General features: G+C 55.5%; 1 protein-coding gene across 17 annotated transcripts in view; it reads right to left on the bottom strand.

Moving 5' to 3' along the window:
• Nucleotides 1-25,862, bottom strand: part of Myt1l (myelin transcription factor 1 like) — a 404,426-nt gene that overhangs the window by 57,039 nt on the left and 321,525 nt on the right. For all 17 annotated transcript variants that reach the window (XM_070014657.1, XM_070014648.1, XM_070014661.1 and 14 more), the window contains 3 exons: nucleotides 23,765-24,001; nucleotides 21,131-21,252; nucleotides 20,311-20,379 (listed from right to left, as the gene is read on the bottom strand). In XM_070014657.1, the coding sequence (XP_069870758.1) occupies nucleotides 20,311-20,379; nucleotides 21,131-21,252; nucleotides 23,765-24,001 (428 nt within the window). The remainder of the gene's footprint in view (nucleotides 1-20,310; nucleotides 20,380-21,130; nucleotides 21,253-23,764; nucleotides 24,002-25,862) is intronic.

Below are 25,862 nucleotides of genomic sequence, written 5' to 3'. Positions count from 1 at the left end.
AAGGCAGGCCAGGGGGCAGACCTGGAGGGCAGGCCTGGAAGGCAGGCCAGGGGGCAGACCTGGAGGGCAGGCCTGGAAGGCAGGCCAGGGGGCAGGCCTGGAAGGCAGGCCAGGGGGCAGACCTGGAGAACAGGCCTGGAGGGCAGGCCAGGGGGCAGACCTGGAGGGCAGGCTTGGAGGGCAGGCCAGGGGGCAGGCCTGGAGGGCAGGCCTGGAAGGCAGGCCAGGGGGCAGACCTGGAGGGCAGGCCTGGAAGGCAGGCCAGGGGGCAGACCTGGAGGGCAGGCCTGGAAGGCAGGCCAGGGGGCAGACCTGGAGAACAGGCCTGGAAGGCAGGCCAGGGGGCAGACCTGGAGAACAGGCCTGGAGGGCAGGCCAGGGGGCAGGCCTGGAGGGCAGGCCTGGAAGGCAGGCCAGGGGGCAGACCTGGAGGGCAGGCCTGCCACCAATGGCTGGGACTTGAGATTGTTGCTGCTGTTTATGACAGGCTGTTTCCCTTGAGATATAATACATCTATGAAATAAGAGTGTATAACCTATATGTTTAGCAGAAAGACAGGCTTCTAAGTTATAGATACACTAAGTAAATAAAAATGCCACAGAGCTATAGAGAGTGGGTTATACATATTTTTTCTTTTCTTTAGTTTCTCAAGTTTTTAAATTTATATTAAGTTTATTTTAAGTCATTTTATATTAAGTCATTTTAAGACTGGCTGGCACTGGACACCAGTGGTTCATGCCCGTAATCCTAACTACTCAGGAGGCTGAGATCTGAGGATCATGGTTCAAAGCCAGCCTGGATAGCAAAGTTTGTGAGACACTCATCTCCAATTAACCACCAGAAAGCCAGAAGTGATTCTGTGGCTCAAAGTGGTAGAGAGCTAGCCTTGAGTAAAAGAGCTCACGGACAGCACCCAGGCCCTGAGTTCAAGTCCTGTGACTGATACATAAACAAATTTGCTCACATAATGAGTTATATTTTCTCTAAGCTAAGAAGAAACGTATATCATACATGTGTACACCTGTTCATGTTTACATACACACTATAAATATATTAGTTTAATATAATAGGATTTACATAATACAATCAAACATCATTAGCTTTGGCCAGCAGAGCACAGAGAAGTGACCATTCTCACTGTGTGCCGGGGTGGTAGGTGGTGGCTACAGCAGAGGCTCCCATATTTGAGCAGGGTAAAAATTATCTTAATCCAGTCACCTACTTTATCCAGAGTCTAAAACAATGTGTAGCATAATGATAGCTTCATAATTCAATCAGGAGCAGGATGCTGTGTGCCTACAGTGTCCTGCCCTGTCCTGGCTCGCGGCCCCAAAGCTTGGAAGGAAGAACCCAACATGAGGGAGGAAGCTGGCTTCCAACAGCCCCAAAGCCCCGGGGTTTTCACTGTCTGGTGATCGGCCAGCGTCCCCAGTCACAGGAGAGGGGGCTCCTGGCCACCCGGCGCTGAGCTTCCCCACCCCACGTTTCCAATTCTGTGAGCTTGCTTACACCGATGACTGCTCTACCAGCCCAGAAAGCCATTCTCCCTTTACTCCATATGTACTAGGTGTGCACCATCCTGCAAGCACCAAAACTCTGAAGTTTATGCCAAATGTGAATCTGTCTACAAACTACAGCGATGGGAAACAGAGAACAGCTTATAAACAAGAAGCATTAATTTAATTGTCAATGGCTTAATAGTACAACAAAAATATTGAGAATGAGGCTGCCAAGAACCTTGTAAACTGCTCAGATGCAGGAATAAACATTAGGAATCAATATTCCTGAGCATTTATTAGGAGGTAGAAAAAATACACACCAAGGACGACTTTGGGTCTATGGGCCATTTCTAATATGTGCATACACCTGATACAGGTGAGCACTTAAGTCTGAATTAATCAACATTAATCATGACTAGGCATTCACTTCACAGGCTGGGCAGCTTCATCAAGTGGCTCATGGCTGCCTTGTGGGTCATGGCAGAAGAAGCATTCCATCATTCCAGAAGGTTCTTCTAGATAGTTAGTAGGCCCTCCTTTCACACAGACAAATGCTATTTTTACTTTGATCAACAGAAAGAAATGGCTTTGATATTAAAAAAAAAATCAGGTAAGCTAGCTAGGTGCTGCTTGTGGCTTACACCTGTAATCCTAGCTACTGAGATCAGAGGATCTCAGTTCAAAGCCAGCGCAAACAGAAAAGCTTATGAGACTTATTTACAGTTAACCAACAAAACACCAGAAGTAGGAGTGTGGCTTAAGTAGTAAAGCAACACTCAAAGTAGAGGTGTGGCTTAAGTGGTAAAGCACCAGTCTTGAGAGAAAAAGATAACCATGAACAAAAGGCAGAGTTAACATCATGAAAATGGCAATACTGCCCAAAGCAATTTACAAGTTAATGCAATACCATCAAAATTCCAACAGCATTCTTCAGTGAGATAGAGGAAGCAGTCCAAAACTCTGTATGGAATAACAAAAGACCCTGTGTAGCAAGAGCAATCCTTAGCAGGAAGAGCAGTGTTGGAGAAATAACAATACCAACCTTCAATCTCTAGTACAAAGCCATAGTAATAAAAACAGCTTGGTATTGGCACAAGAACAGACCTGAGAACCAATGGAACAGAATAGAAGGCCCAGGAATGAACCCACAGACCTATTAGCTATCTAATATTTGGCAAGGGAGCCAAAAACATAGGTTGTAAGAAAGACAAACTCTTCAACAAATAGTGCTGGTAAAATTGGATGTAGAAAACTGAAACTGGATACTTATATATCATCTTGAACCACCATCAATTCTAAATGGATCATTGAAGACCTCAATGTAAGACTGGAAACCACGAAATCTATATAGAATATGTAGGGAAAATACTATGGATTCTGAACACAGGTTGAAACTTTCTAAGTAAAGATCCAGTAACAACAAATCAAAGACAGGCTTGATCAGTTGCATTGCATCAATCTTGAAAGTTTCTGCACAGCAAAGGACAAAGTCGACAAGCTAGAAAAATAGTCCACAGAATGTGAGAGTACCAGCTATGCATATCAGAAAAGGGCCTAGTTATCTAGCATATACTTAGAGCTAGAAAAAATGAAATCCTCAAAAATTAAACACTCACAGAAACAACCACCCAATTAATAAATGGTCTAAAAACATAAACAGAGACTTCTCAGAAGAAGTAAGAATGGCCAATAGACACATGAAGAAATGCTCCACATCTCTAGCCATAAAGGAAATGCAAATCAAAACAACACTGAGATTCCACCTCACCCCAGTTACAATGGCTATCATCAAGAAAACAATCAATAACAGATGCTGGCACGGATCCAGCCATAAAGGAATGCTATTACACTGTGGGAATGTGAGCTTATTCAGCCACTCTGGAAAACAGTATGGAAGTTCCTCTAAAAAATTAAACATAGAACTACCCTATAATCCAGCAATTATACTCTGGGAATTTATCTAATAGAACACAAACCAGGTTATAATAAAGCCACTAGCACAACCATGTTCTTTGCAGTACTATTCATCATAACCAAGATATGGAATCTGCCCAGAAGCTCCTCCATGTGTGAATAGAAAAAGAAAAAAATATATAAACCATATATATGTATATATATATATACACACACAATGGAATTCCACTCATCCATTAGAAATAGTATTGTACCATCCATAAGGAAATGGAAAGACCTGGAAAACATTATATTAACTGAAGTAAGCCGGGTCCAGAGAAACAAAGGTTGTATATTTTCCCTCATTTGTGGTAGATAGAATGTGCTGGATGGTTTCCCTCATTTGTGGCAGATAGAATGTGCCTATAAACCCGTAAGTAAATACGTTGGGTGGTATGCAAGGGGTTACAGATGAATTAATGGAAGGATAATAGACTGTATGGTAGCTCAAATAGTATAATCTTCTAGAAAGACTAGGCCAAAGCCCAACAAAATCAAATGTTGAAAGGGTAGCACAAGACTCATTCTGGGGCTGGGAAGGTGGCTCAGTGGTAGAGCACTTGCCTTGCATGCATGAGGCCCTGGGTTCGATTCCTCAGCACCACATAAGCAAAAAAAAGAAAAAAGCCGGAAGTGGTGCTGTGGCTCAAGTGGTAGAGCGCTAGCCTTGAGCTGAAGAGCTGAGGGACAGCACCCAGGCCTAGAGTTCAGGCTCCATGATCGGACGCCCCCCCCCAAAAAAAAACTCATTCTGTTCACAAACTGCTTTGTCAAATAGCACCTCCTTTGTACAACGACTTAAAGGTAATTTTAAAAAAAGGCAAAAAGCCCCGAGTTCAATCCCCAGTACTAGTACAAAATTAAATAAGGTGAAAACCAAGGCTGAAGGGATGGCTGTGCAGTTCCACATCAGCCTGGCAAGGGTGGGGTTCTGAGTTCACACCCCAAGTACCAAAAACAGCAAGAGTGGGGTTCTGAGTTCACACCTCAAGTACCAAAACAGCAAGAGTGGGGTTCTAAGTTCACACCCCAAGTACCAAAAACAGCAAGGGTGGGGTTCTAAGTTCACACCCCAAGTACCAAAACAGCAAGAGTGGGGTTCTAAGTTCACACCCCAAGTACCAAAACAGCAAGAGTGGGGTTCTGAGTTCACACCCCAAGTACCAAAAACAGCAAGAGTGGGGTTCTGAGTTCACACCCCAAGTACCCAAAACAGCAAGGGTGGGGTTCTGAGTTCACACCCCAAGTACCAAAAACAGCAGCAAACCCAGGTAGGAATAGAACTGCTTTACAGTATTAGGGAATTTTTTCTACTTGTGTGGTCCTGGGGCCTGAACTCAGGGCCTGGGTAATGTCTCTAAGCTATTTGCTCTCGAGGCTGATGCCCTGCCACTTGAGCTACAGTTCCCCTTCTGCTTTTGTGTGTGTGTGTGTGTGTGTGTGTGTGTGTGTGTGTGTGTGTGTGTGTGTGTGTGTGTGTGTGTGTTTAATTGGAGATAAGAGTCTCATGGACTTTCCTGCCTGGGCTGGCTTCAAACCTTCATCTTCAGATCTCAGACACTTGAGTAGCTAGGATTACAGAGATGAGCCACTGGTGCCTGGCTTATTAGGAAATCCTTCACTTCTCTTTGTACGTAGATAGGGTGTTTCCCTCTCATCAATTTAAGAAGAAAGAATAAAATTTAAGCAGCAGTAGAGCTCAGATAATTCTAAGTGGAATTAGATGAGTTAGCAGTGCTGGGTTAGACATCTTCTTGTAAAAGTGCAGAGACCATGTGATTCCTCAGGATTGTCGCTTTGGGGAGATCACAGACCACGCCAAAGAATATATCTAACAGTAGTGAAATGTATAGATGGCCAGGTCTGCGGATGTGGCCTGGGGGCCGTCCTGCCTGGGCCTGTGCGGCCCACAAACAGCCCTCAGTCCCTTCCTGTCCCCTGATCAAGAAAGAGCCCCAGAGAGAATGATTCTCTCTTCTGAAATTGCCAGGGAAACACGTCCTCCAAAATCCTTGTCAATGATTTCCCTGAGGAATCATCTACTTTATTTCCAGTTTCATTCATTTTGCTCTGGGGAACTGTAAGTTAGTGAAGTGTTTCCTAAATTTAAACCTCAAATTTACCATTAAAGGCAGGGGGACCCCCATGTTGCTACCCAGGCCTCGCCTTGTAAGGGAATGCTGGTCTTCCTTCACCTAGGCCCCGGAAGGCCCAGGGTGGACCTGTGTGTGTCCAGTGTGGACCTGTGTGTGTGTCTGGTGTGGACGTGTGTGTGTCCAGTGTGGATATGTGTGTGTCCAGTGTGGATCCGTGTGTGTGTCTGGTGTGGAGCCGTGTGTGTCCAGTGTGGATCTGTGTGTGTGTCTGGTGTGGACGTGTGTGTGTCCAGTGTGGATATGTGTGTGTGTCTGGTGTGGATGTGTGTGTGTGTGTCCAGTGTGGATGTGTGTGTGTGTCTGGTGTGGACGTGTGTGTGTGTCCGGTGTGGACGTGTGTGTGTGTGTCCAGTGTGGATGTGTGTGTCTGGTGTGGATCCATGTGTGTCCAGTGTAGATGTGTGTGTCCGGTGTGGACATGTGTGTGTATCTGGTGTGGATGTGTGTCTGGTGTGGACGTGTGTGTGTCCAGTGTGGACCTGTGTGTGTGTCTGGAGTGGACATGTGCATGTCTGGTGTGGACCCGTGTGTGTCCAGTGTGGACCTGTGTGTGTGTCTGGTGTGGAGCCGTGTGTGTCCGGTGTGGACGTGTGTGTGTCCAGTGTGGACATGTGTGTGTGTGTCTGGTGTGGACGTGTGCGTGTCCAGTGTGGACCTGTGTGTGTGTGTCCGGTGTGGACGTGTGTGTGCAGTGTGGACATGTGTGTGTCCAGTGGGCTCTGCCTGTGTCTAGTGGAGCTGTCACCCTCGGGGCTTTTCAGTCATAATCTCCCAGAGAGCATGATGACAGGAAAATGGAGCCATTCCCAGTAATTCAACCTGCCATGAAGTATGAATGAATGTGTGTCATGGAAGGAAACTGGTATGGCTTGAATTTGAGCTTCATAACAGCTCTGTGTGTGTGTGTGTGTGTGTAGCTTATATACGTATTTATACACATGTATTTACATATATGTTCATTAATCTGCATGTACATAAAACGCCTTTATGGCTGCAGTACTTAAAACTATATTAAAGTAAGCTCTTCGCGTAGCTGGCGTGTAGCAACTAGGTGGTGAAGGCCCTGGAGGAAAAGCCAGCCGCTCGCTCCCTGGAAGGAGTTCCCTGTCGGGAGCCAAAAGTTGAGTCTCTCAACATGATAGGCTTGACTATCTCACTGGAACATCTTGAGGCTGAGTTTACAGAATCTGACCCTCATCCTGCCCTAGGCAAACATCCTGCAACTGCTAACAACCACCCTTTCCCCCTGCCCTAAGCAAACATCCTGCAGCTGCTACAGCTAATGAAAAAGCTTCCTTAACGGCCAATGAAAAAGCTTCCTTATTCCAAGCATATAAATACCCCTGTGTGAAAAATAAAAATTTGCAGCTTGATCAGAATCCCTGTCTGGCTGTCATTGTGTTTCTTGTCCCTTCATTCCTTCTTGCTTAGGTTCACTGCCCTTGTTGACGTCCTGGGGCACGAGCCTCTGACTAAGGAAGGAACGCCGTCCTCCGGGAAAACTTAGCCAAGTACAGTCCGAGATCGACAGACCCCGCCGAGAGACAGATCCAGGAGGAGAGTGAGGACGATGCATGGTGAGTGACCCACCATGGGACAAGCAATATCGTCACATGATCTATTTCCGTCAGGCCTCAAGGAGGCCCTCAAGACACGGGGAACACGGGTTAAGAAAAAGGATTTAGAATTTTTCTCGTACATAGAGGACTTGTGTCCTTGGTTCCCCCTAGAAGGGACCATAGACACAAAAAGATGGCAAAGAGTAGGAGATTGTTTAAAAGATTATTATGAAACCTTTGGTCCAGAAAAGGTTCCTGCTACCGCCTTTTCCTATTGGAATTTGATAAATGACATTTTAAAATGTTCTCTATTTCATAGTGGAATTTTTAAAACTTGTAAAAACTGGAGAGGAGGTTCTCCAACATGCCTCTCGGCCCCCGCGGCTTGCCCATCGGTTGTATTAGATATGCCTTCTGGTCCATTTACTGAAAACCCTGTTCAAGAATCTAAAACCTCCCTAAAATCTCTTGAAACTCCCTCTCAAAAGGTAGATGAACCTTTTTATCCTGTACTCCAGGCTGCCCGTTCCCCTCAGGATAATTTAAATCCTGAGGACGAGGCCACCCTGGAAGAGGAGGCGGCCCAATATCGTCAGCCTGATTGGCCCCCTTACTCAGTCACCCCCTACCTCAGACTAAACCCTCTACCCCAAACATTCCACATCCCTCCTATGCGCCCCCTTCCCTTTGTGGCCTGGCCCTTCAAGGGCCCACTGCCCCTCCAGATGTTTTTTCTCTCCCCCCTTTACCTAACCTGGCCCCTTTATGCGAGTCCCTTCAACATAGGCGAGAACACCTTCAACTTTTAAAAGAACTGCGGTCCCTTGATTATGAACTCCGCACACTGGCCTTGGCCGATACGCCAAAACCGCCTGATAAAATTAAGGTTAGATCACGTCATCAATCAGGCCTCGCCTTTCCAGTAACTCGGAGCCAGACAGATAGGACCTCAGAGGGTGAGGAGGATGAATCAGAAGAGGAGGAAAAGGAGGATGAGGAACAGGATACTGGGGATGAAGAGGAACAACCCACCCAGGGAAAAGGCCAACAAGAGCATAAGAGGCTTAGCCTCCGGTTTGTTGAAAAGCTTAAAAATGCACGTGCCCAATATGGCCGACTGCCCCTTATACGTTAGCCTTGTTAGAAAACCAAAGTGCGCGCTGGCTCACCCCTAATGATTGGAAGTTCCTGGCCCGCGCCACCCTTAGTGGGGGTGATTTTGTTTTATGGAATGTGGACTTTAAAAAATTTGGCTAAAACATCTTCAAAAACCTGGACCTATACTAAACTTTTGGGTAATGCACCCTTTGATACCAATGTTAAACAGGCGTGCTTTCCTACCGGACTTTTGGCACAAATTCAAAATGCTGGCCTTTATGCTTGGAAGCGTCTCCCTCAAAAGGGATCGGCTACTACTTCCCTGGCAAAAGTTAGACAGGGGCCAGAGGAACCCTACAGTGACTTTGTCTCGCGGCTTAACTTGGCCACAGAAAGGCTTCTTGGGCCTAGTGAAAGTGAAAGTGCCTTTGTTAAACATCTTGCCTTTGAAAATGCTAACCCTGCATGTCAAGATGTCCTCAGGCCACATAAAAACAAGGGTGACCTCTCTGAGTTCCTCAGGCTTTGTGCTGGAGTAGGAACCGCGCACACCATGGGGCTCGCCATAGGCGCTGCCTTTACCAAGGCATTTCAAGGTTCAGTCCCCGGCTTGCACACTTATTTTAATTGTAAACAACCTGGTCACTTTGCACGTGAATGTCCCATAGGCAAACAAAGCCAAGGGGCAGTGCCCTCCCAAGCTACAGGTAGACCACTCCCTGCCACTCTTTGTCCCAAATGTGGTAAGGGCAGTCATTGGGCCAACGAATGTAGATCCAAAACAAATGCCCTTGGACAGCCCATTCTCTCTCGTGTTTTGGGAAACTTCCCTCGGGACCAGCCCCTGGCCCGACTATCCCCAAGACAAGCTCAGGGGTGATAGGGTTTGTCCCCTCCCAAACTCCCGTTCCAACACAAGCCCCCCACCTCTCTCCACGATTGCCTCCCTCCAGTGGGCAACCCCAGGCAGTGCAGGACTGGACCTCTGTGCCGCCACCGACACAGTACTAGACTCTGTACAAGGACCTCAAACAATATCCACTGGGCATATGTGTGCCCTTATTCTTGGAAGAGCCTCTGCTATTGATAATGATTATACAGGCAGCCTATCACTCAAAAAAGACCCACCCTCACCCTGTGAATTGAAGGAAGGGAGTTTCAGGGAATTTTGGATACTGGTGCAGATGCCACAGTTATTTCCCAAAAATATTGGCCACCAAGTTGGCCCCTTACCTCGTCCCTAACTGACCTTAAAGGCATAGGGCAGTCAAAAAACCCTTTGGTCAGCTCCAGGGTTCTTAATTGGACTGACAAAGAGGGCAATAGGGAAACTGCTACTCCTTTTGTTGTTCCTGACCTCCCTGTTAACCTATGGGGCCGGGATATCTTGACCCAGATGAAAGTTATCCTTGCTAGTCCCAATTCTGTGGTTACACATCAAATGCTCCATATGGATTTTGTCCCTGGTACGGGTCTTGGAAAATCAGGACAAGGAATTGTTGAGCCCAACCAAGCTACCCAAAAAACAGATAAACATGGGCTTGGGTATTTGGATTTTTAGTATTGGCCCCAAGGTGGCTGCCAGAAAGCTTGATAAAACAGGTTAATGGCTTACCACAACCCAGGGTTGGAAACCTTCCCCCTGAGGATGATTCCTTTTCTCTTACAGATGCAGCTAGAACTCCAGACATGGACCTTCCTGTTTGAATTTATTAAATAATAGATTGTTCTCTTGGCTTCTAAGCCCATACAGGTTCATCGCCATCGCCTTGATATGGCAGACCAAGGCATTGAGATCTAGGATTTACCCCAGGCTTTTAATTAGTGTTTTGCCATGAGCTTGTTCCAGTGGGAAACAGCCCCCCTTCTTTTTCTTATTTAGAAAACCCTTCTCCTTATTCATAACTCCTGACCATTCGACGGGCAAGACCTATTGCCATAAGGGATAGGTTCGCCCCTCCTCCTGTAGGCCCCTCCGCTTGGGGGAGGATGCACCTATGGGAGGAAGAAAAAATGCTCAAATCAAGGGTGCAGGTAAGACTGCAGGGGGATGGATCCGCGAGATCCCAAAACCCAAGACCCCTGAGGGGCAAGCTCTGGTGCATGACGGTTGGCATGCATACCCACAAGCCGTCTCCTCAAAAAACATGCCAAGGCCTGTAAAACTCCCCTCCCCGAGTGAGGATGCTCACTCGGAGTGGAGAAAAACCCTGGGCCCTTAGAGGAACAGAGCCTCTGTCACCCCCTTAAAAAGAGCAGCCAACAATTGATGGTCAATTTTCTAAATAAGAAAGGGGGAGATGTCGGGAGCCCTAAAGTTGAGTCTCTCAACATGATAGGCTTGACTATCTCACTGGAACATCTTGAGGCTGAGTTTACAGAATCCTATCCTCATCCTGCCCTAAATAAAAATCCTGCAACTGCTAACAACCACCCTTTCCCCCTGCCCTAAGCAAACATCCTGCAGCTGCTACGGCCAATGAAAAAGCTTCCTTAACAGCCAATGAAAAAGCTTCCTTATTCCAAGCATATAAATACCCCTGTGTGAAAAATAAAAATTTGCAGCTTGATCAGAATCCCTGTCTGGCTGTCATTCTTCGTGTCTCTTGTCCCTTCATTCCTTCTTGCTTAGGTTCACTGCCCTTGTTGACGTCCTGCGGGTCGGGACAGTTCCCGCTGCACAGCTGTGTCCAGGCTCACAGTGCTCACGCAGTGAGCCCAGCTCACAGTTTATGGATACATCGCTCAAGCGCAGAGATGGGAAATGGGGCAGATCAAAGACCGGAAGGACAGCAGTGCCCGGCGGGCGCAGCGGTCTGGGAGAACGCGGGCTGCTCTGCGGGCCTCCCTCCTGCTAGCCTCCTGCCCCTGGGAGGCCCTGACCACGCTCAACTTCCACTGCCCAAGGCCGAGGCACTCTCCTCTGCCTTCCTGGCGATTACTCTGGTCTTTGTGGAAATGGATAACAGGACATGAATAAAACCATGAGCCTTGGGTCCTGTGAGGGAGGCTGAGGATGCGCACACAGCGGCTGGCAGGCCCTTCTGCGTTCACAGGCCCCGTGTGGAAGACTGCATGCCTGCTGTGGAAGCACTGGCCTGCGTGCTGTTCGCTGAAGTCCTCGCCCCTGGGCCGTGCGGGCCCAGCCGGGCACCGCGCCAGCTCTGGAGTGCTGGAATGCACGCGTGCCCTCCCTCCCGTGAAGGGCCCTGAACCACTTCCCAACCCGCACCGTGCCCCTTCCCGGGGCTGCCTGGGGCCCCTTTGCCCCCCCTTCTCTGCGGGCCACTCTGCCACGGTGAGCCCGGCTGGCGGTCCGTGAGGCCTTGCTGAGTCTCAGAAGGTGTGCCGCCCGCAGCCCTGGCTGTCTATTCCCAGGTGACACCTCCGTGTCCTTGCTCCAGGCCGCGCCATGGCCCGTCCTGCCTGTGTCCGGGACGCCCTCCTCTGTGCGCAGCCTTGCCTGCGGGGCCGGGCAGATGCCGGCCAGGGCCACCCTCCCCATCCCGCCACCCCGGCTGCCCGCTGCGCGCCTCTCAGCAGCTGGAGGGGCTCCTCTCTGCCGCCGGGAGTCTGGATTTACCGTGCTTCCTTTTGGTCTGCTTTAAATACACGGGCACGAATTCCTGGGGAAAATACTTTATCGCGGTGCCGACGAGAGGTTTCCAAAATGAAGGAATGACAAAATATTAGTCATGATGTCCCTAAGGGACCTCATGGCTCTGCTTCCATGGAGAGTTAGCAAGCTTGAGGGCTTCTAGAAGTATCCTGGGATCTGAGTACAGAGATAACAGGGAGTGGGGTGGACTCTGGGTGTGAACACGGGAAGGCAGGCACACACACTGTAACAACGACTCACACAGGCAGGCACGCACACTGCAACAATGACTCACACAGGCAGGCACGCACACTGTAACGACTCACAAAGGCAGGCACGCACACTGTAACAACGACTCACAAAGGCAGGCACGCACACTGTAACAACGACTCACAAAGGCAGGCACGCACACTGTAACAACTCACAAAGGCAGGCACGCACACACTGTAACGACTCACACAGGCAGGCACGCACACTGCAACAACGACTCACAAAGGCAGGCACGCACACTGTAACAACGACTCACACAGGCAGACATGCACACTGTAACAACAACTCACACAGGCAGGCACGCACACTGTAATGACTCACACAGGCAGGCACGCACACTGCAACAACGACTCACACAGGCAGGCACGCACACTGCAACAACGACTCACACAGGCAGACACGCACACTGTAACAACTCACACAGGCAGGCACGCACACTGTAACAACAACGACTCACACAGGCAGGCACGCACACTGTAACAACTCACACAGGCAGACACGCACACTGTAACAACAACGACTCACAAAGGCAGACACGCACACTGTAACAACTCACACAGGCAGGCACGCACAGCACAGCAGAAGGAGCCTGTGAGGGGGTCCTGTCGGGGGGGGGGCCCTGAGGGGGGCCCTGTGGGGGGCCTTGTGGGTGGCCCTGTGGGGGGGTCCTGTGGTGGGGTCCTGTGGGGGCACCCTGAGGGGTGGCCCTGTAGGGGCCCTGTGGGGGGCCTTGTGGGGGGTCCTGTGGTGGGGTCCTGTGGGGGCGCCCTGAGGGGGGGCCCTGTAGGGGCCCTGTGGGGGGCCCTGTGGGGGGCCCTGCGGTGGGGGGTCCTACGTGGGGGACCTGTGGGGGGCCCTGTGGTGGGGTCCTGTGGGGGTGCCCTGAGGGGGGGCCCTGTGGGGGGTCCTGTGGGGGGCCCGCCCACAGAGCATGGAGGGACATCCTGCAGCGTCCTCTGCTTATGTGAGCGACATGGAGCCTCCCAACGTCAACAGCTGAGAGCTGCTTGAGTGGAGTTCTCATTCCCGACCCCGGCGAGGGAGGCGGGTGCCAGGCCATTCAGAATGCGTTCTCGTCTGCCACACTGGAGTTGAGCTGGGGGCTGTGCACCTGCTAGGCAGGCCCTCTACCTCTAGAGCCAGATGCTAGAAATGGTAACTTGTGCATTTCCCTTCTTTCGTTGATGCATTCACCATGCACATAAGCTACCCACTCTGGGACTTCTGTGCACGAATAACATCTACCAAATGTCTACAGCAGCAGTGTCAGCCATTTCACAGACAAGGACGCGGAGGTGGGACCTGAGATGCTCCCTGCTCGGCCCGGAGGGCCTGCATGTGCCTTTCCTCTTGCAGGAGGGATTTCTTTGTGGAACCAGCATGCTGACTTGGCTATAGGGCCTACACACTGTCTCTGCCTACTTTCCTTTATCACTGAATCTGGAATTTCACCCAGCCTGCAGTGAACCCGACAGCAAGTGATCTCCAAATATCAAACCTGAGCTGCACTTTGCTCCTGGCTGTGGGGGTCTCTGGAGAGTTGTGGGGGCTCTGGTGGGCCATGGGGATCTGGAGGGCCGTGGGGTTCTCTGGAGGGCCGTGGGGGGGTCTCTGGAGGGCCATGGGGGGGGTCAGGAGGGCCGTGGGGTGATCTGGAGGGCCATGGGGGATCACAGGGCCGTGGGGGTCTCTGAAGGGCCGTGGGGGTCTCTGGAGGGCTGTGGGGGGATCTGGAGGACAGTGGGGGATCAGGAGGGCCGTGGGAGTCTCTAGAGGGCAGTGGGGGTCTCTGGAGGGCAGTGGGGGGCTCTGGAGGGCTGTGGGGGTCTCTGGAGGGCAGTGGAAGTCTCTGGAGGACAGTGGGGGATCTAAAGGGCCGTGGGAGGCTCTGGAGGGCCGTGGGGGGATCTGGAGGACAGTGGGGGATCAGGAGGGCCATGGGGGTCTCTGGAGGGCAGTGGGGGTCTCTGGAGGGCCGTGGGGGGTCTCTGAAGGGCAGTGGGGGCTCTGGAGGGCCGTGGGGTGATCTGGAGGGCCGTGGGGGTCTCTGGAGGGCCGTGGGGGTCTCTGGAGGGCCGTGGGGGGATCTGGAGGGCCGTGGGGGTCTCTGGAGGGCTGTGGGGGGATCTGGAGGGCCGTGGGGGGATCTGGAGGACAGTGGGGGATCAGGAGGGCAGTGGGAGTCTCTGGAGGGCCGTGGGGGGATCTGGAGGGTGGTGGGGGCTCTGTAGCTCTGTGAGGGCTGGCCAGGAGCAGGTGTCTTTTCTGTGTTTGGTTGCTTCTATGGACTCGAGGATTAGGATGAGCCCAGCCCCTTCCTGCCTGGAGCAGTCACTTAGGAGAAGAATAAAGAACAGCCCACACCCTAAGGATTTGTGCGGCCAGCCAGTGTCCTGGCTGTAGCTCCGGGGATCCCAGCTCAGAGGGCTCCCCAAGGGGACAGAAAGGGAGACTCTTCTACTTTGGCTCAGTGAGCCAGGGCCTGCCCTGTACTCTCCCTTCAGTCTTCAGTGACTGGTGTACATGTCTACCATGTGTGTGCACACGTGTGTGGCTGTGGCCACGGTTACACACACGCCTCCTCAGGCATGGCGGCTTTGAGAGGGAAGGCCAGTGTGCACACAGCTCAGCGTGGCTCATGTTTGTCTCTGATGCTGATCAGCTGAGCACCCCAGTCCAGGCTCGGCACCACCTCCACCGAGTGGGCCTGTGCCTCCTGAGGCCTAAGGAGCAGAAGCACAGCCCACCTGGGACCCCGGTATGTGTCCCAGGGCAAGCAGGGGCCTCGGGCCGGGGGAAGGCTCGGGCAGAGGCGGGACCTGGCTGTGCAGGGCTACGGCCCCGGACAGGCCACGTGCCTGCGGGGGGGGGGGGGGTGTGCCGTCCCTCCCAGGCCCCACCTCTCATCCTGACACCCATCTTCCACCCCATGGGGCTCCACCAAGATGGAAGAAAATGCCAGAGGGGTGGATAATTGCTAAGAATATCCTGCTCCCTAAACAATAGTGCTCTGTGCCTGCCTGCACCTGCCGCTACTCATGGCTGAACCCAGAGACCCGAGCACAGCCTAGATAGTTAGCTTTCCTATGTTGGCCCAAGTTCAAGTTTTTAATTGTTTGACTTACATTTAAAATAAATGTAACCAGTTATTTTGATATTGTACGTAACTAAAATTCCCGAATGCCTAAGTTAAAGATAGTTAGGAGATACTACAGAGCTCCCAAGAGAGTATCTAGAGGTACCAAGGGGCCCCATATCACGATGATGAACCAAAGGTCAAGTGTCGGAAGCAAGGCTAAGCCACAGCCTAAAATCCTTCCCACAGTAGTCATGACACCAGGACCCCCAAGATGAAGGCCCCAATAAGAAGATGCCTACGTTCTGCCCACCAAAATGCAAAGAGCAGCTAGTTTGGGCCCTGTTGTAAGAGCTGCTGGTATGTGACATCAGATTGGTTCCAGGGTGGCTGATGCCCCTCCGGGCAGCAGAGCAGCCTCGGGAGGGGAGAAGAAGCCCTGTCCAGGACTGAGCCTGCCCAGGCAGAGCCCAGCCCCACAGTGGCAGGCTCAGCCAAATTCACGAGAGGAAGACATTCCCCTTGTCAGAGAGTTCTCCCCCAAAGCTCACATTCGCAGCTTATTCTTTTTCGCTTGCTTTCTGGCCAGTGGCCTCAGTGTCACGGCCAGGCCATCGGGGGATGTGTGGGGCCATCCTGGACTGTGTCTGCCCTTTGCCAGGCTCTGCGGAGCTCCACCCTCCCTCCCTGAGCAGCGGCTGAGGAAGTTTCTACACCAGGTGGATAAAGGACCAAGGACAGAAGAGATCAGTGCTCCAAGGTTTGGATCAGGCTCATAGACACCGCACAATTTAATACATGTTTAGTTTACACACTGTATACAATTAGACACAAGATTATTAATTTCTTTTACAACTATCTAATCTTGGTACCTGAGTGTCACCTCAGGAAGTCTATGTGCTTTTGACCTACACTTTAGCTGGTGAAATTCATCTGGTCCAGAGTCAAGATGGCTTACTAATCGACACCTACAGACTCAATGTTGGAAACAAGAAGGAAATGTCCAGAAAATTCCATGTGTTAGTTGAGGCGTAAGAGAGAGCACTCAGGAGTAACTGGGACCTACTTCCTCTTAGGAGTAAGTGAGCAGTGAAGTGACTTTCCTCTCTCGGGCAGGAAGGGACCTCAGGTTCACAAGAAGGCCTGTGTGCGGATTATTGCAGGGGAAGCTGTATCCATGTTAGAGGGCTAGGCTGCTACTCTGCCTGCGAGACGCATGTGGCACACCTTTCTCTGATCAAATGGTGACAAATGAAGTTCCCCAGTTCAAAGGTCAGAGGGAAAAATTACTAGGAAGATCCATGGTTTCTCAGGTTAGAAAGACACATTGTCAGGTTCAATGTCAGTCTCTTTATAGCAAACATTGGTGGGGTGTTCTTAGTTTTCAAGACCCAGGAACAGAAATAGGCGACTTCTGGCCACTGGTCAAGGTTAGCTTTCACAGCAGGGGTCAAGCAAGGACAAGTTACTTGCAAGGTCAAGCTTAGAAATGTACGTGCTTAAAAACCTCCAAATCGCGCAAGGACAGGAGAGGGAGGAAGAGCGCGCTGGAGAAACAGCAGGACTGCTGGGGTTTCAAAGCCACATGGATGCCAGCCCAACGTCCAGGGCGCAAATGTGTGGAGCTGACCGCGGGGAGGGGCTGCCGGGGATGTGCGCTGCCTGGGGGCTACAAGGAGAGGGACCGCAGGGACGTGCGCTGCCCTTGGGGAGGGACCACGGGGAGGGGCCACGGGGGATGTGCGGAGGGGCCGCGGGGACGTGCGCTGCCCTTTGGGGAGGGACGGCGGGGAGGGGCCGCGGGGACGTGCGCTGCCCTTGGGGAGGGACGGCGGGGAGGGGCCGCGGGGACGTGCGCTGCCCTTGGGGAGGGACGGCGGGGAGGAGCTGCGGGGACGTGCGCTGCCCACAGGGAGGGACGGCGGGGAGGGGCCGCGGGGACGTGCGCTGCCCTTGGGGAGGGACCGCGGGGAGGGGCCGCGGGGACGTGCGCTGCCCTTGGGGAGGGACCGCGGGGAGGAGCTGCGGGGACGTGCGCTGCCCGGGGCTATGCTGCTGCTCCCGCAGTCAGACCTGAGCAACCGGAAGTGGCACTAAATGGAAGAAGCGCCATCATGGCCGGAAGTGAGACCACGGCCGGAAGTGCTAACACAGCCGGAAGTACGATCACAGCCAGAAGTGCCACCATGGATGGAAGTGCGACGACAGCTGGAAGTGCTCCCATGGATGGAAGTGCGACATGGCCGGAAGTGCCGCCACGGATGGAAGTGCGACCACGGCCGGAAGCGCCACCGCAGATGGAAGTGCGACATGGCCGGAAGTGCTAACACAGCTGGAAGTGCGACATGGCCGGAAGTGCTAACACAGCTGGAAGTACGACCACGGCCGGAAGTGCCGCCACGGATGGAAGTGCGACCATGGCTGGAAGTGCGAGGACAGCCAGAAATGCCCCTATGGGTGGAAGTGCCACCACGGCCGGAAGTGCCACCACGGATGGAAGTGCCACCACAGCTGGAAGTACGACCACGGCCGGAAGTGCCACCGCGGATGGAAGTGCCACCACAGCTGGAAGTGCGACCATGGCTGGAAGTGCGACGACAGCCAGAAATGCCCCCATGGGTGGAAGTGCCACCACGGCCGGAAGTGCCACCACGGCCGGAAGTGCCACCACGGCCGGAAGTGCCCCCATGGATGGAAGTGCCACCACGGCCGGAAGTGTGATGACAGCAGGAAGTGTGACCAGGGCTGCAACTGCTACCACGGATGGAAGTGGGACGACAGCCGAAGTGCCACCACGGCCGGAAGTGCCACCACGGCCGGATGTGCCACCACGGCCGGATGTGCCACCATGGCTGGAAGTGTGATCATGGCCGGAAGTGTGACGACAGCAGGAAATGTGACCAGGGGTGCAAGTGCTACCACGGATGGAAGTGCCACCATGGCCGGAAGTGCCACCACGGCTGGAAGTGTGACCAGAGCCGGAAGCGCCACCCGGCCGGAAGCGCCGCGAAGGCGGGGTCCTCGTCCCTGCCGGCGGGTAAGATCCTCCCCCGGGAGCACCGAGAACCGTCGTGGTCAGGCGGAGGCAGCCGCGCGGCCACTCCGGGGCCGGGCCGGGCGCGCCGCGGCCCGCGTGCCCGCAGGGCCGTCCGTCCCGGAGCGGGCGCTAGAGCGCCAGGGGCGAGGGACGCCCGCGCGGGGGGGGGGGTCCATGGAGGTCGCCGGGAGCCCGCGTGGGAGCTGGCTCAGAAGTCCCTGACCAGGAGCAGGTGAGCTAGGGCGCCAGGGCGCTGGGCAGGGCTCCTGCAAGACACGACGGGACGTGGGCTAGCCCCATGGGGGGCCGTGGCGTGGCGCGGGCAGGGGCGCATTGGGTGTGGGGCACAGGCGCGGGGCGCGGGGCACAGGCGCGGGGCCGGGGCACGGGGCGCGGGGCACAGGCGCGGGGCCGGGGCACGGGGCGCGGGGCACAGGCGCGGGGCGCGGGGCACAGGCGCGGGGCGCGGGGCACGGGGCGCGGGGCGCGGGGCACAGGCGCGGGGCGCGGGGCACAGGCGCGGGGCGCAGGGCACAGGCGCGGGGCACAGGCGCGGGGTGCGGGGCACAGGCGCGGGGCACAGGCGAGGGGCACGGGGCACAGGCGCGGGGCACAGGCGCGGGGTGCGGGGCACAGGCGCGGGGCACAGGCGCGGGGTGTGGGGCACAGGCGCGGGGCACAGGCGCGGGGCGCGGGGCACAGGCGCGGGGCACAGGCGCGGGGCGCGGGGCACAGGCACGGGGCGTGGGACACAGGGCGCGGGCGAGGGGCACGGGGCGTGGGCGCGGGGCACGGGGCGTGGGCACAGGGCACGGGGCGCGGGGCACAGGGCACGGGGCGCGGGCGCAGGGCATGGGGCGCGGGCACGGGGCACAGGTGCAGGCACGGGGCACGGGGCGCGGGCGCGGGGCATGGGGCGCGGGCACGGGGCGGCGGAGCGCGGGCGCGGGGCGCAGGATGCCTAGCGATGGAAACCGAGCATCTGACACCGGGCGCGGTGGCGCAGACCCGGAACCCGGCCATCCCAGAGACCCCTGGTTCTCCTCTTCCTGCGGGAAGGGCTGTCTGGCCGCCCCTTACCACACCTTAAGTCCTAACCAGAGTGAAGGGTTTAGGTGGTATTTCTGAAGCTCCCTCCTGCTCCTTGCAACACCTGCCTGGGGCTGGATGGGGCTCTGATGCAGAGCAGAGAAGCCAGCCTGGTGTGCACGATGGGCCACCATTTTCTAGGTTTACACTTAACACAGGCACAGAAATGGGGCAACTATCAGGAAAGTGTGTGTGTGTGTGTGTGTGTGTGTGTGTGTGTGTGTGTGTGTGAGAGTGAGCATACGCTGTATGTGAACGTACGGTATGTGTGTGGTTTGTACATGGTGTGTGTGTGTGTGTGATGATACCAAGGCTATGTAGGCTTGTGAACTACATCATCATTTCCCCGAGCAGTTAGTGACTAAGACCACATTTAGAGGACCTGTCCTCATCATGGTAGACATTGTTTTTATCCTTAGTGCTATTTAAGTATTCATATTTTGAATAATTATATTCTTCTCTGACTATTAAAGCTTAATTTGAATGTTTAAAATTTTCATTTCTAAAGGTTGGAGTAACTGCAAAACTTTTTTCTTGGAAGTTCATGCAAATCTGAAGAGAAATACCTATGCTTTAGAAAGTTCCAGACAGAAGGATGTGATATAAAAGAACTATGATAAATGTGAGGGAACAGGTAAGTTGGATGTGAGGGGGAAAAGGCAGGCAGGCAGGCAGGCAGGCAGGATGGATGGAGGGACAGGTGGATGGATAGATGGATGTGGGGAGAAGGCAGGCAGGCAGGATGGTTGGATAGATGGATGAGAGGGAAGAGGGCGGCAGGATGGATGGATGGATGGATGGATGGATGGGGAGAAGGCAGCATGCTTCCTCTGGAAGGGCCCTGTCCTGCATGCTACGTCATACCACTGTCACAGGAGGTCTGGTCAAGGTACTTTTTCTTTTCATCAACACTCGATTTTTGGTGAACTACCCGTGACCACATTTTCAAAAGCGAAAGTTGTCCAGAAGGCTTACTTGAGTTCTTGTGAGCTGGTGGCCAGCATGCTTCGGATGCTTTTGTCCGCCAGTGGGCATCCAGACAGACTGTAAGACAGGCCAGGAGGGGCAGTGAGTGAACCTCTACGTGCAGGCCGGCCCGCACAGACAGCACACAGTTAGGTTCGGAGGTCGGCGCGAGGCGCGGTGAGCGCGCGCTGTGTGGGGCTCGCACCGGGTCCCGGTCAGCGGTGTGAGCAAGCGTGGCCAGAAGCCGAGCTGCCGGTGCTCTTGGGCCCCGGGGGTCAGGGGCGGCAGGTGGGCAGACGCAGTGTAAGCTGGAGACAACGAGCGGAAGCGCATGCGCGCGGACAGGACACGCCGCGCCCCGGGCTGGCCCAGCATCCCAGTGCCTTGCGGGTTGTAAGCACTTTTCCAAAAACTTTCATTGTCTCCAGTTTAGCTGCAACGTCTGCGAGGGCCGTGAGCGCCCGAGAGAGCGGCCTGCCGGGGCGGCGGGGGCCGAGGGTCAGCGGAGGCGGAGGGTCAGCGGCGCGGCCCGCCGGCGCGCATGCCCAGACGGCCAGCACCTCCGGCTCCGCACCGGACCTCGGCCTGGGAGCTGGGGTGCCGCTGGCGCGCATGCCCAGACGGCCGCTCCTCCACCAGACCTCAGCCTGGGAGCCGGGACGCCGCTGGCGCGCATGCCCAGACGGCCGCTCCTCCACCAGACTGCGGCCTGGGAGCCGGGGCGCCGCTGGTGCGCATGCCCAGATGGCCAGGCAGGTGCAGGTCCCGGCTTCGGAAAGAAGCTTCGGGAAGGGGGAGCTAGGGAGCGTAGGCGCCGCCGCGCGCTTACGTTATGAGGTCCTTCTTGCTCTCCTTGCACTGGGGGTACTTGGGCTTGGGGCTGGGGATGGTCACCTCCCCGGGGTACCTCCTCTCCTCCAGCGCCTCCTGGAACGGGTCCAAGTCTTCTGGCTGCGGGGGAAACCAGCTTTAGAGCGGGCGCGGGGGTTGCGGGGGGGCGCGGGGGGCGCGGGGGGGCACGGGGGTTGCGGGGGGGCACGGGGGGCACGGGGGTTGCGGGGGGGCACGGGGGGCACGGGGGGCACGGGGGTCGTGGGGGGGCACGGGGGGCACGGGGGGCGTGGGGGGCGCGGGGGGCACGGGGGGGCGCGGGGGGCGTGGGGGGGCGCGGGGGGCTCTGGGGGGCACAGGGGGCACAGGGGGCACGGGGGGGTACGGGGGTCGCGGGGGGGCACCGGGGGGGGGTGCGGGGGTCGCGGGGGGGGCGTGGGGGGCACGGGGGGGCGCAGGGGGGCGTGGGGGCACGGGGGGCGCGGGGGGGGGCGCAGGGGGGCGTGGGGCGGGGTAGGAAGGAGGAGGGGCGCATGGGGGAGGAGGGAGGAGGGGCGCATGGGGGCGCGGGGGCGCGGGGGGGGGGAGGAGGGAGGAGAGGCGCAGGGGGGCGCGGGGGCGCGGGGGGGAGGAGGGAGGAGAGGCGCAGGGGGGCGCGGGGGCGCGGGAGGGGGGAGGAGGGGCGCAGGGAGGCGCGGGGGGGAGGAGGGAGGAGAGGCGCAGGGGGGGCGCGGGGGCGCGGGAGGGGGGAGGAGGGGCGCAGGGAGGCGCGGGGGGGAGGAGGGGCGCAGGGGGGCGCGGGGGCGCGGGGGGGAGGAGGGAGGAGAGGCGCAGGGGGGCGCGGGGGCGCGGGAGGGGGGAGGAGGGGCGCAGGGAGGCGCGGGGGGGAGGAGGGAGGAGGGGCGCAGGGGGGCGCGGGGGCGCGGGGGGGAGGAGGGGCGCAGGGGGGCGTGGGGGGAGGAGGGGCGCAGGGGGGCCCGGGGGCGCAGGGGGGAGGAGGGGCGCAGGGGGGGAGGAGGGGCGCGGGGGCACGGGGGGAGGAGGGGCGTGGGGGGGTAGGAGGGGCGCAGGGGGGCGCGGGGGGGGGGGGAGGCAGATGTTTCTTTCTCCACATTCTGCTTCTGCAACCCACACTGCATTTGATGCCACCTCCCATTTCACTCAGTATTGTTTTTTTTTTCTTTCTTTGTTCCCCCTTGTGAATAAAGAGTCATTATTTGCTGGGCGTTGGAGGCTCAAGCCTGTCATCCTAGCTACTCAGGAGGCTGAGATCTGAGGATAGAAGTTCAAAGCCGGTCTGGGCAGAAAAGCCCATGAGATTCTTTGCTTCAATTAACTACCAAAAAAGCTGGAAGTGGAGTTGTGTCTCAAGTAGTAGAGTGCTGACCTTGGGTAGAACACACCAAATGAGAGAGAAAGGTTCTGTGGTCAAGCCTCAGTACTGGCTTGTGTGCATACATATCCATACACAAAAGGTACCATAATTTTCAAGCTTACACATGGATGAAAATGTCCATCAAAAATGAAGTGATTTTTAGCCCAAGAGTCCTTACATCTACCTTAGTGATTTGAATTTGACCATTTGAACTAATACATGTCCTTGATGTAAGTGCTTATGTGCCATTGTTGATTTAGTCAAGTCTGGAATAGTCTTCTGAACATTGGTCTTAGAGAAGAGACACTCTTGTTTTCAGAGAAAAGGGTTGAATTAGCTCCTCCTTCTCCTTCTGTCAGTTGTGGGGTTGAACTCAGGGCTGGGCGCTGTTCCTGAGCTTTTTCACACAAGGCCAGTGCTCTACCACTTTGAACCACAGCCACTTCTGGGTTTCTGGTGGTTAGTTGGCGATAAGAATCTCATGGACTTTCTTGCCTGGGGCTGGCTTCAAACCCAGATCCTCAGATTTCAGTCTCCTGAGTAGCTAGGATTACAGGCATGAGCCACAGTACCCAGCTTTCTCTTCTTCGCAAGGCAGACTCTCTCTAAGTCAGCCAGGCTGGCCTAGAACTTGAGGTCCTCATGCATAATGCCCCCCGCGATGCCAGCAGCGGTCAGCCCCACACCTGTAGATGCCATTATTTAAGACTTACATAACTCTCTACTTACAAAGAAAACCGTTTCCTTTGAGAATGACCCTTATACATTTTCCTAGATAAATCATTTGTAAGGAAACATACTTGCTAGAAATAAAACTCTGCAAGAATCAGCAGCCTGTTTCAGTGAAAATGATGTTGGTCAGACATTTTTTCCTGGGCCATCCAAACGTGTTTTCCAAGTCCTTGTCAGCTAAGGTTGTGTTTAAAGAGGGAGCTTGTTTTCTGCTAGGGCCAGGGCTCTGCTTAGGGCCCCCCAGTCAACATGGGCAGGGGAGGCAGGGGGAGGTGGTGGAGGCATGGGAGGCTGGGGGGGGGGAGAGGTAGAGAAGTGGGGAGGCAAGGGGAGGTGGAGAGGCAGGGGGAGGTGGTGGGAGGCAGGGGGAGGGAGGCAGGAGGCATAGGAGGCTAAGGGGAGAGGCGGGGGGAGGGGAAGGGAAGGGGGGAGGGGGTGATGAGGTAAGGGAGGAGGGCGAAGGGAGGCAGAGGAGGGGGGAGGTGGAGGTAGGGGAGGAGTGGGGGGAGGCTGGGGAGCACTCACCGTGATGTCCTTGGGGTCGTCCTCGTCCACCCGCCGGGGCTTCATCTTGGTGTAGTCCACCGGCAGGTCCCAGCAATCACCCTCGCTCAGCTGGAAGCACCGGCTGCCCATCACGGCCTGCTGCTGCGGGGACATGGGCTCCAGGGGCGTCAGGACTGGGCAGCAGCTGTCCCTCGGCCTCTGCTTGTTCATGCTGAGGTCCAGGGTACCGTTCTCGTCCACCTCCATGTCCGGGTTCTGTGGACAGAGAGACGTGTGAGCCACAGGCTCACTTCCCAGCCCCCGGAGGGAGGGTGGCTGTGCCTGGGAACTCCGTGCTCCGGAGCGGACCGACCCGCATGCCCGCCAGCCCGCTCACCTGCAGAATCTCTCAGAAGACAGTTCTATGTTCCATCACCACCGTCTCCCCCACCCCACCTCTTCCCTCCAGCACTTAGTTCTGTTTCCAGTTCAGATACCTATATGACCAAATGCATGTGTGTGTGTTGTCTGCACATGTGTTTATGAATGTACATGTGCATATACAGGTGCTCAAGGCACCCCTGCAAGTCTATGTATGTGTGCACACATGTGCACAGGCACACAAGGCATATTCACACGTATGTAAATATACCCACACAAGCCTTTGCATGTATGTTCAGGTGCTCACACGAACACGTAAGTATGACCAATATGTTAGTGCATGCATGTGGAATACATATGCGTGCATAAATACGCATCTGCTTAAAGTATTCCTTTAGTTTTGCTGATGATAATAGTTCAAGAAGTAGAGAAGCGGGGAGGGTAGCTCAGCAGTAGCCTGGGTTCTATCTAAACATGGCAAGTCAAACGGAAGGAGTTAGAAGGAGTGGAGAGAGGCTGGCACTTCTGTTCTAACATGGACTCTGGAGTCGAGGGGGTGCCCACCCCGAGAGGAGGCACCTCCAGGCCCTGCAGCAACGGTCTGGCCTGCTGGAGGAATCTGCACCTCCGCCGCTCTGCCCATGAGGACGCACAGCAAGAGACTTAAGGAAGCACAGTGGTGTCTTCACATTGGCCAGAGCTGCTGAGTGGACCAGGTCAGGGCAGGTGAGGGACAGTGAGCCTGGAGAGCCCCGTTTTTCCCATTGTTCTCTCTCTCTGGCAAAAATGCAGTCCCAGAGCTGGAGTGTGGCTGTGGGGTCCCTGCAGGGGACCAGGGCCAGGAAGTCCTCCCCCAGTGGGAACTGCTCCATGGATACATCCTGCAGGGCCAGGCTGCCTAGCACCATCAACATGCAGTCCCCATTTCAAACTTCGGAAATGATGCTGCTGGAGTTGCTCTCTCATTCTTAGTACAATTTTGAGAAAGTGAAAAAGGAATGGAGAGGGCTTCCTGTCCTTTATTTTTGCCATGGATTCCTCTTTCTGGCTATTTTTGGTTTTTAGCAGCCTGATCACCCCAAAAAAATCACTGTCCTGGAGCTGCTCCGCTGTCTGAGAATAAATCAAAGGACAAAGCATTTGCCAAAACGTGGGGCTGCTGGCCTCTCAGTTCACACAGATGAGGCACTGTTGTGCGGGCAGTGTGCAGTCTTGGGTGCCCCAGGACACGGGTGCCCAGTCCAGAGCCACCTGCCCCTGGGCATGGATGCCCAGCCCAGAGCCACCTGCCCCTGGGCACAGTGCCCAGCCCAGAGCCGCCTGCCCCAGGGCACAGTGTCCAGCCCAGAGCCGCCTGCCCCAGGGCACGGGTGCCCAGCCCAGAGCCGCCTGCCCCTGGGCACGGGTGCCCAGCCCAGAGCCGCCTGCCCCAGGGCACGGTGTCCAGCCCAGAGCCGCCTGCCCCTGGGCACGGTGCCCAGCCCAGAGCCGCCTGCCCCAGGGCACAGTGTCCAGCCCAGAGCCGCCTGCCCCAGGGCACGGGTGTCCAGCCCAGAGCCGCCTGCCCCAGGGCACGGGTGCCCAGCCCAGAGCCGCCTGCCCCTGGGCACAGTGCCCAGCCCAGAGCCGCCTGCCCCTGGGCACAGTGCCCAGCCCAGAGCCGCCTGCCCCAGGGCACGGGTGCCCAGCCAGAGCCGCCTGCCCCTGGGCACGGGTGCCCAGCCCAGAGCCGCCTGCCCCAGGGCACGGGTGCCCA

This window comes from Dipodomys merriami, unplaced genomic scaffold, assembly GCF_024711535.1.
Source record: "Dipodomys merriami isolate MVZ:Mamm:240054 unplaced genomic scaffold, mDipMer1.0.p SCAF_99, whole genome shotgun sequence".
Taxonomy (NCBI): Eukaryota; Metazoa; Chordata; class Mammalia; order Rodentia; family Heteromyidae; genus Dipodomys; species Dipodomys merriami.
Note: the sequence above shows the minus strand (reverse complement) of the source record. Positions and strands in the feature narration are given on the sequence as shown.